This window comes from Geotrypetes seraphini, chromosome 11 (assembly GCF_902459505.1).
Source record: "Geotrypetes seraphini chromosome 11, aGeoSer1.1, whole genome shotgun sequence".
Lineage (NCBI taxonomy): Eukaryota > Metazoa > Chordata > Amphibia > Gymnophiona > Dermophiidae > Geotrypetes > Geotrypetes seraphini.
In genome coordinates this window covers 17,768,640-17,785,578 of record NC_047094.1, presented here as the reverse complement: position 1 = coordinate 17,785,578, position 16,939 = coordinate 17,768,640, and the positions used below count along the sequence as shown (strand labels likewise).

Genomic DNA, 16,939 nt, shown 5'->3' with positions numbered 1-16,939 from the left:
GAATTACAAGCTAACAAAATCATCAGCCTTCGATTCTTACAGTTCGACCCGGTCTCTTTCTTGGAAAGTGGGCGAGTCACACAGTCCTGCAAGCGCAAGCCCTCTCAGTAAATTAGTGGAACAAGGCATACAGTCGTGCAGATCTTCATTTATTCTCAAGTTCCTTGTACTAGGGCTACTTTTTCATTGTCACGAGAAGGTTATTTTTCTGGCTGCCTGAGGATTCCAAACCAAAGAGCGGCACTTCGATTGCTGTCCTAGTGCTGCACATTTTTCATGAAGTTCCACTCGAATACGGAGTAAGACATGTTTGAGGTCACATGTAGAGTCTTTGGATCTAGCCGATGTGCCTTGACATGCTAAGTTCCTCAAAAAACTAGAAATGTAAGCTGAAATGAAATAATTGTGCATATTCAAAAACTAGGAAATGGCTTTCAAACCAAGTTAAATAAAGTCCAGGTACTTCTATCCTTGAGACTTGCTGCTCCATGGAGGTATACATTGCTTATGAGAGGCCTTGTCAAAGACACTACCTTGTTTTTGGACTTGATCAGTCATTTTGGTACCTCAGTTAGCTACCACTCATAATACTGGTATCTCATTAGGAAGTGGACAAGAAGAGTGCTTTTTAGTGGAATGATATCCGATGGTCCCAGAGGTAATGGAATCAGAGAACCAGCAACCAGTATCTGGTCTCTTTAAAAATTGGGACGACATCCCACATATTGTCGACGAAAAAAACCTCAAAAGGGAAAAAGAACAAAGGAAGTATTCCCAATGAAATCTTAAACAAAAACCTCATTTGTAAAGGTTCTCCTGCACTCAATGAAGGTTACCCTAAGTTCTTTATATCTCTCTCTCTCTCTATATATATACACACACATATTTATTACCTAACTTTATGAGTTTCAGTACAAGGGGACTCACCCTAAGGTGACAACCCCACCCCCCGCGGAACCTCATGAATTGTGCCCACAAGTGGAAGTAACACAAGTCCACCGCTACATCATATTACTCTCTATAGGCAAGTTCTGAATGTGTCATAAAGTCCTGTTGTATGTAACCAATTGCTGAAAAACATTCAGAGAAACTGTCACTATTGTGGTTGGAATTACAAAAAACGTGAGGTATTTTTGAATCCGGTGATGAATTGAACCAGTCTTTTTGGTCGTGGGACTGTTTTCTACGCCTGAAGAAGAAACAAAATGGAGCACTCTGATTGGTAGTTTCAAACCACGCTGGAAGATAAACAGCTTAGCGATCTGTGTAGATTACTTAGCACCTCTTTGTATGAAAGTGGTATATTCACGATTGGTGGACCCTTTTAGGTTTTCAGCTTATGATTTCGCTCTCCTAACCAATTGATTACATACAACAGTACTTTATGGGAAATATATTACTTTATGGCACGTTCAGAACTTCCTTATAGAGAGTGATATGATGTAGTGGCGGACTAGTGTTACTTTCGCATGTGGGCACAATTCACAAGATTTTGCGAGGACGTATTTCATCTTAGGGTGAGTCCCATTATACTGAATCTTTCTCTTGAATTTATGCTATACAGTACTCCCCAGATATTCACGGGGGCTCCATTCCAGGAACCCCCGCAAATCTTTAAAAAACGCAAATACATTTTTTTATGGGGGAGACTGGAGAGGGCAGCGGTAGAGGCAGGAGAGAGCAGCCAGAGCGCCGTCAAGTGCAGGATATCATTCGCTGTATGCTTCGATCACCTCTTCCTGCACTAAGTCGGGCCTTACCAATCAGGAACTGCGTGTCAAAGCAGCTCCTGATTGGATAAGGCCTGACTTAGTGCAGGAAGAGGTGGTCGGAGCATACAGCGAGTGATTTCCTGCGCTCTGGCTGCTTTCTCCTGCCTTCTCCTTGCTGGCGGTTCGTGGTCGGAAAATACCACGAATGATCGGGACCACCGATTGCAAACGACCGGGGGAACACTGTATATATATATATATATATATAGTACTTAAGGTAACTTTCATTGAGTGCAAGTTCAAACAAGTTCAAATCTGGCTATGTAAAAATTGGGATGTTACATTTATTACATCGTATTATGTTTAAAAAAAATTTTCTAAGTTTTAAAAGTGACAGTTAATTTAGGCATACTAGATTTGTGACTGCAGAAATTCATATCCTTACTTAGGGGAAGGGAGTTCACGTCTAGACGAAAACTGGGCTGGAGAAGCTCTTTGGAGCAGATTACCACACTATTCATTCTACAATCAAACTTCAATCTTCTGTAAGATGCAACATCTGCACACTTTCTCCAATTCACAATAAGGACCGGGAGAACCAGCTCATTCATATAGAGAATCTTTTTTGGCTGTGCTATACAGGACAGTTTCCCATCCTTTACACTTAAAGAATATGGCTGCAATAAAACAAGAAAGTAAAAAGTAGGCAAAGGCTTCACAATCAATTCAGAAGGTACAGGTGGAATCATCTTCGCTTGGATTACGAAGAATACATGTCACAGCACTTGTAGAGGAGTGACGTTTAGGCAAAGGTCTGGCGACTGAAGAGGTCCAAAGTCACAGCACTAAGGAATGCTGGGATACTGTTCTGATGATGCAGGTGAAGATCAACAAAGTCACGGACGGTCAGAGAGAAACTGGTTTCTAAAAGCTGCATTTTCCCACCAGATGAGTTAGAGGCCTGGGAAGAGAAATGAGGGAGGAGAGGAGAATAGGCAAGAAAAGGGGAAATGGAGAGAGGAAAAAGAAAACCGTCAATACTTTAGTTTCCTGTTTTATTCCAGTATTCTGAACAATCTGAGCTGCCTCATTAAGGAGTCTCCTTTCGTGCCTGTGGATCCTATTCTAATCACGGGCACGTTATCTGCTGCAAAGCAGGTGTTGTACATATCATTTAATTGGACTGTTACTACGTTCTGCATTTTCAAAACCTCAAAACAACCACCCCTTGTGTAACCTTCATAGGAATAATACATCAGAAAGAAGAGTCTGTTAAATCCAAAAGGGCTGAAAAATGATTAGACGTTAAGGGCAAAAACACAGAATCAGCAATTAACCGGCCACCCCGTCACCATATTTAAAGGCAGAACAGGCTGAGGACAACAGCAAGATCGGAAATAAGCACAAAAATGAGAGATCACCCTAGCAATCTAGTCGCCATGAACAGTGTCTGACGAACTGTGATACAAGGTTAAAGGTAACCAGGCAGATCCATACCAAAAGCAACATTATAAGCACTGATCGTGAAACCAGGACTGGCTCAAGCTGTACTTTATGACATGGAGTTCCCTAGTCTTAGGCCCTTTCAAGCACACAGAAATTATCAATGTGCTCTCTAGCATAGGTGTGTCAATAAGAACTGAATCAGAAAGGAAAAAAAAAGAGTGAAACATAGAAACATGGCAGAAAAAGGCCAAATGGCCCATCCGGTCTGCCCATCCACAGTAACCATGCTCTCTTCCTCTCTCTAAGACAGGGGTGTCAAAGTCCCTCCTCGAGGGCCGCAATCCAGTCGGGTTTTCAGGATTTCCCCAATGAATATGCATGAGATCTATTTGCATGCACTGCTTTCATTGTATGCTAATAGATCGCGTGCATATTCATTGGGGAAATCCTGAAAATCCGACTGGATTGCGGCCCTCGAGGAGGGACTTTGACACCCCTGCTCTAAGAGATCCCAAGTGCCTATCCCACGCATCTACCACCCTTTCTGTAAAAAAATATTTCCTTAGATGGCTCTGGAGCCTGCCACCTCTTAACTTCATCCCGTACCCTTTCATTACAGAGCTTCCTTTCAAATGAAAGAGACTCGACTCGTGAGCATTTATTTTCTCATGTGACATACACAACTTACGGAACACTATCAGTTGCAGGGGCGCCAGCCATTAACCGGGAAAAAATGGTCACACCTAATCAGGGCAGGATTAATTCGTCGAGGGCCCCTAGGCACACAAGTACACTGAGCCCCCCCTGCCCCGCCCCCCACCCCACCATGCGCCCAGGCGGAAACAGGAAGCTGCGTCAGAGGGAAGCTTTGGGCAAGCAGCACCGCTTGCAAAATTACAGTTCCTGTTGCCTTTCTTACCCGCGTTGCTTGCTTGTCTTACTTTCTGTCGATGTGGGGAGGGCCGCGTTGCTGATCGGGGGGGGGGGGAGCTCGCTCGCGTTGCCGATCGATGCTGGAGGGACCCATCGCCGTTTGGAAAAAACAATGTTGATGCCCTCCTTCATCGGGCCCCCCTGACCATTTCGGACCCTAGGCACGTGCCTACTTGGTTAATCCTGCCCTGCACCTAATGTTCAACCTGCCAGAGCAGATTTACCCTCTAATTGCCAGGATGCCATCATAGAACTGGCATTCAATGCGCACCAAGTTATAGACTTGCCTCCTGAGAGGGTAATCTCATAACTGCACCTTCTGTACAATGCCTTGGCTGAACCTCTTCATAAAGGCAGTTAATAAATCTCAGGAAAGAAATCATTTTTGCAGGTAAAGCACTAATTTATACATGCACAATGTCATGATTATACTTTCTTCCTATCTGTAATCTACTTAGACATTTATGATAGGCAGTATATCAAAAATAAACTGAAAAGGAAACTTCAGAGTGGAGTTGGAGCAGAGCACGAGTTGAGTTTGCAAGCAGATGCATAGATTAGATAATATGATTTTATTTATTCATTCAATTTTCTCCCAGGGAAGCTCAGAATGGTTTACATGAATTTATTCAGGCACTCAAGCGTTTTTCCCTATCTGTCCTGGCGGGCTCACAATCTATCGAATGTCCCTGGGGCAATGGGGGGATTAAGTGACTTGCCCAGGGTCACAGGGAGCAGTGGGGGTTTGAACCTACAACCTCAGGGTGTTGAAGCTATAGCTTTAACCACTGCACCACTCTAGAAATCAAAATGTAGTCAAAGTGAGCCAAATCTAGGACAATCAAGCCATTGTGACATCACTGATGAGGTTGGCTCTTATTGGTGGAATGAGGCATTATGATGTCACACTACCAGTTCTGGTTATCAAAGGCCGAAACTTGTCACACTATCTATGTATTCAATTTTCTATATTGTTCTCCCAGGTTTACATGAATTTATTCAGGTTCTTAAGCATTTTTCCCTGTCTGTCCCGGTGGGCTCACAATCTCTCTAATGTACCTGGGGCAATGAGGGGATTAAGTGGATTGGCCAGGGTCACAAGGAGCAGCGTGGGTTTGAACCCACAACCCCAGGGTGCTGAGGCTGTAGCTTTAACCCCTGCGCCACTGCTTCTACGCGTGCTATGCAGGCATGGTCACTTAGCCCTGCTCTAACAGGTCAGGCCAGATTTCTCCCTTTTACATCAAGACACCAGTGTCTTTTTACAAAATAGCACTTAAGCAGGCACTTACTTGCCCTCTTAAACCAGGTGCACTCAATGAGCCACATTGACTGTGACGACCTATGCTACAAATGCTTTGTAAAGAAAAGGAAGCATTCCAGAACCATTCAGCAGCGTTAATAGTGCCCTGCATGCTGGGTATGAACAAAATGAACACCTGAAACGCGGGAGAATGTCCTGAGCCAGCTCTTCTTTCCCGAAATATGCGAGAGGGTGGCACAGTGCTTAAAGCTGAAGTCTCAGGACCCTGAGTTTGTGAGTTCAAACCCTGGGCAAGTCACTTAATCTCCCCATTGGCCCAGGCACATTAGATAGAGTGTGAGCCTGCTGGGACAGACAGGGAAAAATGCTCGAGTACCTGAATAAATTCATGTAAACCTGGGAGAATATAGAAAACTGAATACATAGATACTGTGACAAGTTTCAGCCTCTGATAACCAGAGCTGGTATTGTGACATCATAATGCTTCATTCCACCAATGCCTAAGAGCCAACCTCCTCAGTGATGTCACAATGGCTCAACTGTCCTATACTCAGCTCATCTTTACTACATTTTGATTTCTAGCGTGGCGCAGTGGTTAAAGCTACAGCCTCAGCACCCTGGGGTTGTGGGTTCAAACCGACGCTGCTCCTTGTGACCCTGGGCAAATCCCCCCATTGCCCCAGGTACATTAGGTCGATTGTGAGCCCACCAGGACAGACAGGGGAAAATGCTTGAGTACCTGAGTAAATTCATGGAAACTGTTCTGAGCTCCCCTGGGAGAACGGGATAGAAAATTGAATGAATAAATAAGTGGACAAGTAACTAGAAAATCTGGCAGAGAAATGAAGATTCAAAGAAAAAGTCCAAAACAAAACTTGAAACAATTCCCTCACTCTTCCATATGTGCCTCGAAAAGGCTCTCTGTTTTCATATTTTTTACACCGTGATAGTAGCCCATTTTGTGTGAGACTAGGAGCAGAATGGGTGGACATGAAGGCCCCGATTCTGAAAAGTGCCGTCCCGATTTTAGGCAGCTGTAGGCGTCCTACAGCTGTCTAATCAACCAATCGGGATGCACGTTTAAAAAAAAAAAAATGCTCCCCAGGCAGGCCGCCTATATTGAAGGCGCCTCCGAGAGCCTAGGGAGGCCCGCAAGACGCCTAAGCTCGCCTACGTGTCTCCCTAGTAGAGGAAGAGACGCTTAAAATGTAGGCCAGCAAAATACTGGTCTACATTGCAAGTAGACGCGGCCGCTATACTTTTGCGGCAAGAGATCTCCCTGCCGCAATAAGTATAGCGGCCGCGGCTGCCTGTCTGATCACCGGCAGGAGGGTGCCGAACTGCTCCTGCCGGAACACCCCCCCTCCAAACTCGTAATCGCCGGCAGGAGGGTGCCCAACTCCTCCTGCCGGAACCCCCCCCCCCCAAACACGTAATCACCGGCAGGAGGGTGCCCAACTCCTCCTGCCGGAACCCCGAAACCCCCCACAACTCGTAATCGCCGGCAGGAGGGTGCCCAACTCCTCCTGCTGGAACCCCGGAACCCCCCCAAACACGTAATCGCCGGCAGGAGGGTGCCCAACTCCTCCTGCTGGAACCCCGGAACCCCCCCCAAACTCGTAATCGCTGGCAGGAGGGTGCCCAACTCCTCCTGCCGGAACCCTGAAACCCCCCCCAACTCGTAATCGCCGGCAGGAGGGTGCCCAACTCCTCCTGCCGGAACCCCGCAACCCCCCCAAACTCGTAATCGCTGGCAGGAGGGTGCCCAACTCCTCCTGCTGGAACCCCGGAACCCCCCCAAACTCGTAATCGCCGGCAGGAGGGTGCCCAACTCCTCCTGCCGGAACCCCGGAACCCCCCCCCCCCAAACACGTAATCGCCGGCAGGAGGGTGCCCAACTCCTCCTGCTGGAACCCCGGAACCCCCCCCCAAACTCGTAATCGCTGGCAGGAGGGTGCCCAACTCCTCCTGCCGGAACCCCCCTCTTCTAATTTCACCTATGAGAAAAATGAGCATGCTAGGTGCCTGCCTGGGCTCAGGAATATTGCTACTGAGCCAGCTAACTACTGTAGCTTGGCAGCAAGGCATTCTAGACTGCTGGGTGCCTACCGAGGACGGGAGGTGGTCTTCAGCTGTCAGGGCTTGGGAATATCTACCAGCTACAGTAAGGGGCATGCCATTACTCGCTGGGCTTAAGCCCAAAGTAGGTAGGCCTTGTCCAACCTGTAGTTACGCCCCTGCACTGTGGTGGTTTCCAAATTTTTAAAAGCTCTTCTTCAAAGCCAAGTATCAGCAGGGAAGGTTAAGGAGTTTGAAGGCCGAGTGGCATTAAAGAAGGGTGATGTAGCATTGCTTTGATAGATTTGTTTAACAGCTGCTCCTACTTCCTCAATGATGCATCCTTCTACCATACCATGATGACGACTCCTCCCCATCCATGCCACCTGTAATTAACCATCAGCATCCATTATCTTGGCATCATTTATTTGCCATCCCTCTGCCAGATTCTCCCAGCAGAGAACTCATTCCCACCCTCAGTGTGTAGGTGATTTGCATAAACTGCGTTAAGTACATTTCATATCTGTCACCACCTTCTGCAACAATGAACGCTGTCAGCTCTTTACAAAATCTAATTAATAACACGCCTGTTAAGAATACACACGGAAGAGCATCCTTTACTTCATGAACTGGCCATGATGTAGAAAGAAAACGCAGCTGCAGGCAGTGCAGTGGTCATGCCTATAGTGCAATGATTCTCGATCTGTTGGTCACAATTCCGAATGGGGTTGCAAAATGACGCAGGCATTCGAACACCTCCACACGGCACATGTGAGAATGGGGATGCACACAGACAACAGGGCTTTCCTTTCAGCTATACGTGTGGAGAGGGCAGATCAGAAGGTGGTTCCGCCCTCCTCTTCATTGTGTCTGCTGCTAGTTGCTCAGCAGATCAAAGAGAGGAGGGGGGGGGACACGGGGACAAATTTTTCCATGTCCCCGCAGGAACTCATTTTCCCATCCTGGCGAGTTTTTTTTCCTGTCCCTGCAAGCTCCGTCTTCATCTGCACAAGCTTGAAACACTTTAAAATCCTAAATAGCAATATTCTAGAGCTGAGAATGTGATGTCATAATGCCTCATTCTACCAATGCCTAAGCTCTGTCCTCATCTGCACAAGCCTCAAAACACTTTCAAATCACAAATAGCAACAATCTAGTGCTCAGATTGTGATGTCATAATGTCTCATTCCACCAATGCCTAAGCTCCATCCTTATCTGCACAAGCCTCAATCACTTTAAAATCACAAGTAGCAACAATCTAGTGCTCAGATTGTGATGTCATAATGCCTCATTCCACCAATGCCTAAGCTCCGTCCTCATCTGCACAAGCCTCAAAACACTTTCAAATCACAAGTAGCAACAATCTAGTGCTCAGATTGTGATGTCATAATGCCTCATCTGCACAAGCCTCAAACACTTTTAAATCATAAGTAGCAACAATCTAGTGCTCAGATTGTGATGTCATAATGTCTCATTCCACCAATGCCTAAGCTCCATCCTTATCTGCACAAGCCTCAATCACTTTAAAATCACAAGTAGCAACAATCTAGTGCTCAGATTGTGATGTCATAATGCCTCATTCCACCAATGCCTAAGCTCCGTCCTTATCTGCACAAGCCTCAAACACTTTAAAATCACAAGTAGCAACAATCTAGTGCTCAGATTGTGATGTCATAATGCCTCATCTGCACAAGCCTCAAACACTTTTAAATCATAAGTAGCAACAATCTAGTGCTCAGATTGTGATGTCATAATGCCTCATTCCACCAATGCCTAAGCTCCATCCTTATCTGCACAAGCCTCAATCACTTTAAAATCACAAGTAGCAACAATCTAGTGCTCAGATTGTGATGTCATAATGCCTCATTCCACCAATGCCTAAGCTCCGTCCTTATCTGCACAAGCTTGAAACACTTTAAAATCATAAGTGTCCGAGGCTTGCGTGGTTAAGGCTGATCTTACAGAAACGGGGCAGTGGCAACGACAAAACTCGCAGGGACGGGGACCAATTTATCCCCGTGTCATTCTCTAATTCCTAGCCTATATCTAGTCCCGCTCTTCAGCAGTGACCAACACCCTCAACCTACTACTACTATTCATTATTTCTATAGGGCTACCAGATGCACACGTCTGATTGACCAGTTAAACACCATTATCTACTTCCACTTCCAATCACGGCCACCACTCAAGATATCATTTCTTGTCCCTCTCTGCTTCCTGTTGCCAGTCTAGTTTCTGTTACCTCAACAACATACTGTTTGGTCCTTCCTCTTCGCCACCTGCTTCCTACAAAGTTTACTTCAGCTACTAGCAGTAAGTTGATCGATCTTGGAAGATTTGGGGAGGGGCAGTAAATGAGTGGTTCAGTTTGAGGGGGGAGGAGAGGTTCGGTCAAGGTATTGTGAAAGAGGGATGTCTCGTGATGGATGGGTAAGAAAGGGCAAGTGTATGGATAAGTGGATGGGGCCATGGAAGAGAGTTTGAGAAGAAATGAAAGAGAATGTGGTGACTTATACCCAAGTCCACTCAAAAAAGTCATACCCAGTCACTTGTTATCCATGCAATTGCTCACACACATGTCCAAATCCATTTACATAGTAAAATAGTAAATGACAGCAAATAAAGACCTGAATGGTCCATCCAGTCTGCCCTGTAATCACATGCATTACATGGAACCACACAAATCCACCCAATCTACTCAGTCAGTCCTATACACACAACTTGCATTCATGCAAGCACAGAAACAGGTCTCAGCTACATTTGTGCACAATTCCCATCTCCCAACTCCTCAGCTACTTCCTCTAACTGGCAGGCTCACAAATTTCAAAACATAGTGAATATATCAGAAAATGATTGCTTTAAAAACAAAGTTTACATATTTCTATGTTATTGAAACCTCAAGAAACACAATGTCATTTGAGTAATAATTTCAATTCTTCAAAATGTATAAACTGCCTTATTCCAAGGCGGTGTACATGAATACATCATTTTAATAATTTGATGTCCTTACCTTCTTGGGGGTGAGAGGGATCATGTGAATTTTCAACTGCTAAAATGGGATAAGAAGGGAGGAAATTTGGAAAACACACCTGTAGTTGTAGCAAAAAAAAAAAAGTGGAACAGGTGCAGAAAGACCAACTACAGTATATATATTTTTCAGTTTGCTTCCTCTTTAAAACCCTGTCATCAATAAGTCAAGTGAGGCATCTGATCTTGCGTTTGTCACCATGTTTGCAGGTGTGAACGAGAGCAAGCAAATGCATGGAAATATTCCCTACAGTTCCCAAAAGCATCTTTTGTTTAACTTATAAAAATGTGAACTAAGAACCAAATCAGGCACAGGGAAATTATGCAGAATACTGCTGGGAGGGTATCTGGCAGAACGAGGAGAAACCACTCAACCCTCTTCCGTTTTAATTCTTCATAGTCTGCAACTCCCACAGTACACTGAGGGAGGAAGAAAACTGATGTTCCTAAAATTACTGCAGGCTTACGGATAAATAAGCTACACACAAAAAATTCAAGGCTTTGTTAAAGGGGCGGCTCGCATCTAAAATCTATTTTAGAAATGATAATTGTCTGGACAAATGCCACACATTAAAAATTCCTCTACTAGTTGAAAGCAGCAGTTTTCTTGACAAACTCTTGTGCGACAGCTAGAGAACCTCAGGGGCTCAAGCCTAAGTGAAACAATACCTAATTGATCAATGCAAAAAACTATGGATTCAGGAAAACATTTTTTTCGGTGGCTGACAGTGCAATACAATACAATATAGTGTCTTATATACCGCAATTCTCAACAAGGAATCTGTGCGGTTTAAAATAAGAATTAAGTCAAGGACTTGACGATGCATTTTTGTAACTCAATCTTATGATTGTTAGGGGGAGGGTGAAGGAAGGTCTACCTGCTGAAGTAATCGGCCTGGATACTGGACATTGTCCACCCTTGCTAAGTGTGCCACGGAAATTGACTGTAGGAGTATCTCTTACCACCAGGACAATAAGTGGACCTTCAGGCTCAGCTGCACACTCTTGGAGCCTCCTTGGCAATTGACATTCCCCACTGCTGTAGCCTTGTCCAAGAAGACTTGGACAGCCTATCCTTCCAGAATCTTCTCCAGCTTCTGCAATGCCAACCGAATGGCCCAAAGCTCTATTCTGTTGATGTAACAGTTTCTCTGAGAGGCTGACACTTCCTCTGGACTGGACGACCACTGCAGTGGCCTCGCAGGCTGGCATCCATTCGAAGAATCACCCATGATACTTTTATAATGATTACGGATGAAGCTACTAACTCACATTGCTGTGGGAATCCAGATGTCATTTGCTGGGAGTTTGTGGGGATCACCGCAATAGCAGTGTGCTCTGGAGAGGCCGGCTACATGTGAGCCTTCGTTCACAGAACCGCATCTATTGTGGCTGCCATGGAGCCTAGCACTTGGTCATCATGTCTGAAATCTGAGTGCAAAATCTCCATCCGTGTACCTCTGGAAGAGAGGCATGGCTTTCCACCATGCTGAATAGAGCTCCCAGGTATTCCAGCAATTAGGATGGAACCAGTTGGCTTTTTAGACAATTTACAATCTAGCCCAGGCTCTGAAAGACCTGGACCACTTAAATCATTACCTGTTCTCCTTCCAAGAATGATGGAGCTCTGGTCAACCAGTCATCCAGGTATAAATGCACTTGCAATCCTGACCTTCAGAGATGTACCACCACTATCACCTTGGTGAAAGTGCAGGTTGCTATTGCCAGACCAACAGGGAATGCCAAGAACTGATAATGCTCTCTAGTACTTGGACTCTCAGGGACCCTCTTGAGCTCATGAAACATAAGAATGTGCAGGTAGGCTTCCGTCAAGTTTAGGGAAGCTAGAAATTTTCCCGGAGCTACCACAGCATTTACTGACTGCACTGTCTCCATGCGAAAGTATGGAATCTTCAGGGCCTCGTTGACATGTGCGAGATCTAGGCTGGGTCTCCAATCTTCTGAGCCTGTCTTGTGCACTATGAAGTATATGGAGAATCTGCTCAAGCCCGATTCTTCTGGCAGCACTGGTTCTATGGCCTGAATTTCTACAAGTCTCTGTACTGTTGCTAAGACTCTGCATGCCTTTTCTGGGTGCCCCACTGGGGAGTCCACAAACTAGTTTGTTAAGGGATGGGCAAACTTGAGCTTGTACCCTCCCCGAAGGATCTCCAGCACACAGCGGTCTAACAAGATCTGTGCCCAGACCTCTGATATGCCAAAGCCTTCCATCTATCCTCATGAGGAAGGCTTTGGCCCTGGTATCATAGTGCATACTTGGAGGTAGAAACAGAAAGAGAATCGGAGGCTTGGTGTTGCCTAGGTCCTGTGAATCTCTGCCATGATTCCTGATAGAATCTCTGCGCTGAGTCTCCTCCTGAATATTGTCAAAAGCACTTGGAATTACAAACATTAGACCGCTCAGAACAGGGGTAGGGAACTCTGGTCCTCGAGAGCCATAATCCAGTCGGATTTTCAGGATTTCCCCAATGAATATGCATTGAAAGCAGTGCATGCAAATAGATCTCATGCATATTCATTGGGGAAATCCTGAAAACCCAACTGGAATACGACTCTCGAGGAGTTCCCTACCCCTGGCCCAGAACCACTAGAGCAGGGCTGCCCAAGTCCGGTCCTCAAGATTTACTGGCAGGCCAGGTTTTCAGGATATCCACAATGAATATGCATGAGAAAGATTTGCCTGCACTGCCTTCTTGGTATGCAAATCTCTCTCATGCATATTCATTGTGGATATCCTGAAAACCTGGCCTGCCAGTAGATCTCAAGGACCGGACTTGGGCTTCCCTGCACTAGAGGCTCATAGTCTGCTGTGAGGCAGAGATTTGGGCCAGTGATCTGCCACACTGGCCATCAGGTCATCCAAATCATTTTCAAACAACATCTGTGCTTTGAAAGGGAGTCTGCCTAAATCAGGGGTAGGGAACTCCGGTCCTCGAGAGCCGTATTCCAGTCGGGTTTTCAGGATTTCCCCAATGCATATGCATTGAAAGCAGTGCATGCAAATAGATCTCATGCATTTTCATTGGGGAAATCCTGAAAACCCAACTGGAATACGGCTCTCGAGGACCGGAGTTCCCTACCCCTGGCCTAAATGTTGGTCACTTACATGCATTAATCATCGCATATGTGTATAAACAATAAAATACTGACTCACGTAAAAGTACATATGTTATAATTTGACAGTTAGTCTGTACACGGGTGGTATTTGGGGGCATGTAGGTGATTTACGTATAATTTGCTAATAGCTAGTAATAATAAAAACTTTATTTTTGTATACCGCAGTACCAGAATAGTTCAGAGCGGTTTACATGACAAGAGACTGTACATCTACAGCGAAATTTACAGATAAGTCAATCAATCAATATAACTTAGCAAGTCGGGAGCAGGCAAGAAGGAGATAGAGAGGTTATAAACAAGTCAATTGGCGTGGCTTAGGAAGTCGGGTGCAGGTAGGGAGGAGGCAGGTAGGTGGGAGGTGCAGGAAGGTGGGAGGTACAAGGCATAGTTAAAAGTAGAGTTACAAGGAGGGCGGGAGTCAGAGATATTTGTCAAAGAGATAAGTTTTGATTGACTTCCTGAAAGTTTGGTAGGAGGGAGAATTAGAGATGAGAGAGGATAGACATTTGTTCCATTTGCATGCCTGGAACGCCAGGGATCTGTCAAGGAATCTCTTGTAGATGCAGCTCTTTAGGGATGGGAAGGCAAACAATTGGGCGTTTCGTGTGCGGGTGGGGCCAGGACGGACAAAGTGATCTGATAGGTAGATTGGAGACGAGCCTGTTAGGGTTTTGAAGCAGAGGCAAGCAAATTTGAAGATAATCCTCGCCTCCATAGGCAGCCAGTGCAGTTTTTTTTGTAGAAGGGGACATTTCCATCAGCCCTAAGTGATCACAGCTTAAATCAGCAACTTAAAGTAGTATTTTCTAAAGAGAGAAAGGTGCCTACTTTGCTGTAGAAAATATGCTTAAAAAAGGTGCCCTAGTTAAGATTTTTGGTAGGTGCCTTGTTATAAAATTGCCTTAACAATTGTCAATATTTAATTTGCTTAACTGTCCTTTACAAAGCACATCAGATAAAGGTCTTATTTACATTTTCATATATTAAAGGAATTGTTCCTCAAACTACCGTATTTTCACCCATATACCGTGCACCCGTGTAAAACGCGCACACGGGTATAGCGCGCGGGGAACACAAATTTATGTAAAAAAATTTAATATAGCGCGCACATGCGGATACCGTGCATGCTAAAACCTTCTCCCGCCTACTCCGAACTGGCATCCTCCCCCCCGCTCGCTTACCCGCGTTTTACAACTTTTTTTTTTCAATCCGATCCGGCATCCCCCCTGCGAACCGGCATCCCCCCCCCCCCGCTCGTGTCACCCCCCCCCTCCCCCGCGATCCTACACCCCCCCAGCACCGAGCGGAGAGAGCGAGACCAGAAGGCTTTGAGCATGCACAAATGCTCAAAGCCTAGTCCAGCCCGGCGCAGGAAGAAGGAGGATCTCTCCCGCACCGCACCGCCCAGCCCAGCCCAAACCAACGAGGGAGGATCTTCAGGCACTGGCACATCCTGTGCATTGGTGCTGGTGCCCAATCGGGTAAGAGATGTTTTGCGGTGCTGGGGGGGATGTAGGATCGCGGGGGAAGGGGGGTGACACGAGCGGGGGGGGGGATGCCGGTTCGCAGGGGGGATGCCAGATCGGATTGAAAAAAAAAAGTTGTAAAACACGCTCACATGTATAACGCGCACGGTTTGTAAAATCGTGTATAACGCGCGCGTTATATGCGTGAAAATACGGTAGATTGCCACTTGCCTAGTTCCCAGTTATCATAATGCCTCCCTTCAATGTGAATTAAATTTCCATTAGAGGAAAAACCTAAGAACATGTAACATGCCATGCTGATCAGACCAAAGTCCAGCAAGTGCAGGACTGTTTCTCTAACATTGGCCAGACCATGTCATAAGAAAACACCCAGAAGTTTCCAGACTGTAGATCTGTCCCTTGGTGCTAAGTCCCAGGAGGAAGTGTTGAGGTTCTCAAGTGCAGCTGGCTAATAACTGGCTAGGGACTTATCTCTCCAGGGATTTGCCCTACTCTCTATTTTTTCTATTTTTATGAACAGGGAATAGCACATTCAAGAAATTCGGTCATCTATATTACACAGGGTGAAAGAAAAGCTTGGAAGTGTTTGAAGCAATAGTTTTATATCATGCAAAAAAAAGACAGAAACTCGGTACTGCAAAATCAATACAAAAAAAGGCTTAAGGATGTTGCAGAGAAGACATGCAGGCAATCAATTAATTAAAATACTAAAAGACGCCAACAGGACAATTATGAATACTTTAGTACATAACATAACATGAGGTGATAGTGTCAGAGGATCTGAAGGTGATAAAACAGTTTGACAAGGTGGTGGCAGTAGCCAGAAGGATCCCAGACTGTACAGAGACGTAGCAACAGAAGAAAGGAGGTGTTGATGGTCCTGTACAAATCATTGGCGAGACCCCACTTGGAGCATTGTGTTTAGTTCTGGAGGCCATACCTTGCTAAGGACATAAAAAGACTTGAAGCTGACAAAAATGGTATGGGGCTTGCACCAAGAGACTAGAAGACCTGAATATATATACTCCAGAGGAGACGAAGGACAGAGGAGATACGACACAAACATTTGAATACTTGAAAGGTATTAACATACAAACAAATCTTTCCCAGAGAAGGAAAAATGGTAACACTAGAGAACATGAATTGAGGTTGTGAGATGTTAGACTTAAGAGTGCCTCCAGCAAATGTGTCATGAGAAGGTTTGTGCTGGTCATGTTCTAAGGGAGTGGTATTTTTGTGACTTAAGAGTAATAGCAGGTTGGCCAATACGTGGAATGCCATCTTGAGGGAAGTAGTAGGAACAAAAATGGTGACAGAATTCAAAAAGGTAAGGGATGAACAATGAGGATCTCTAATTAGGAAATGAATGGTGTGATAAACAAAACTAAAATGAATGCATGTGGGTTAATGTGTCAAGTGGCACTTAGATGGCAACTTCAACTATGAAGAAATGAGGTTGATGCCGAGTAGATTTGTATGAACTGTGTCCCATATATGGCAATCCTGTTTATGATGAGCTGGAGGAGGAATCGACAGCAATTTCTAAACTAAACTAAACCTTAAGTTTATATACGGCATCCTCTCCATAATTATAGAGCTCGGCAAGGTTTACAAAAGCTTAATATAAGGAAGGAACAGCATAATGGGGTTGGAGGTAGAGTACAGCCTAGTTTTTAGATGCTGTCGGAATTTCAGTAGCTGGAATTTGAAGAGAGTTCCAGGTAGACTTGTGTCCCGCAAATGGATAGACAGATTTGAATAGGCTGGAGTGGGCTGTAGCAACTCCGATAGCACTGCACAACAAAGTTTTTGCTTCCTGAACACTGCTGGGTGTTTCTTATAGAATTTTGGGTGCTGATCATGAATATTACATC

At 45.2% G+C, this 16,939-nt stretch overlaps 1 protein-coding gene across 3 annotated transcripts in view; it reads right to left on the bottom strand.

Moving 5' to 3' along the window:
* Window positions 1–1,860: 1,860 nt before the first annotated feature.
* Window positions 1,861–16,939, bottom strand: part of MAD1L1 (mitotic arrest deficient 1 like 1) — a 1,000,553-nt gene continuing 985,474 nt past the window's right edge. For all 3 annotated transcript variants that reach the window (XM_033963126.1, XM_033963127.1, XM_033963125.1), the window contains exon 18: window positions 1,861–2,673. In XM_033963126.1, the coding sequence (XP_033819017.1) occupies window positions 2,515–2,673 (159 nt within the window). In that variant the 3' untranslated portion in view covers window positions 1,861–2,514. The remainder of the gene's footprint in view (window positions 2,674–16,939) is intronic.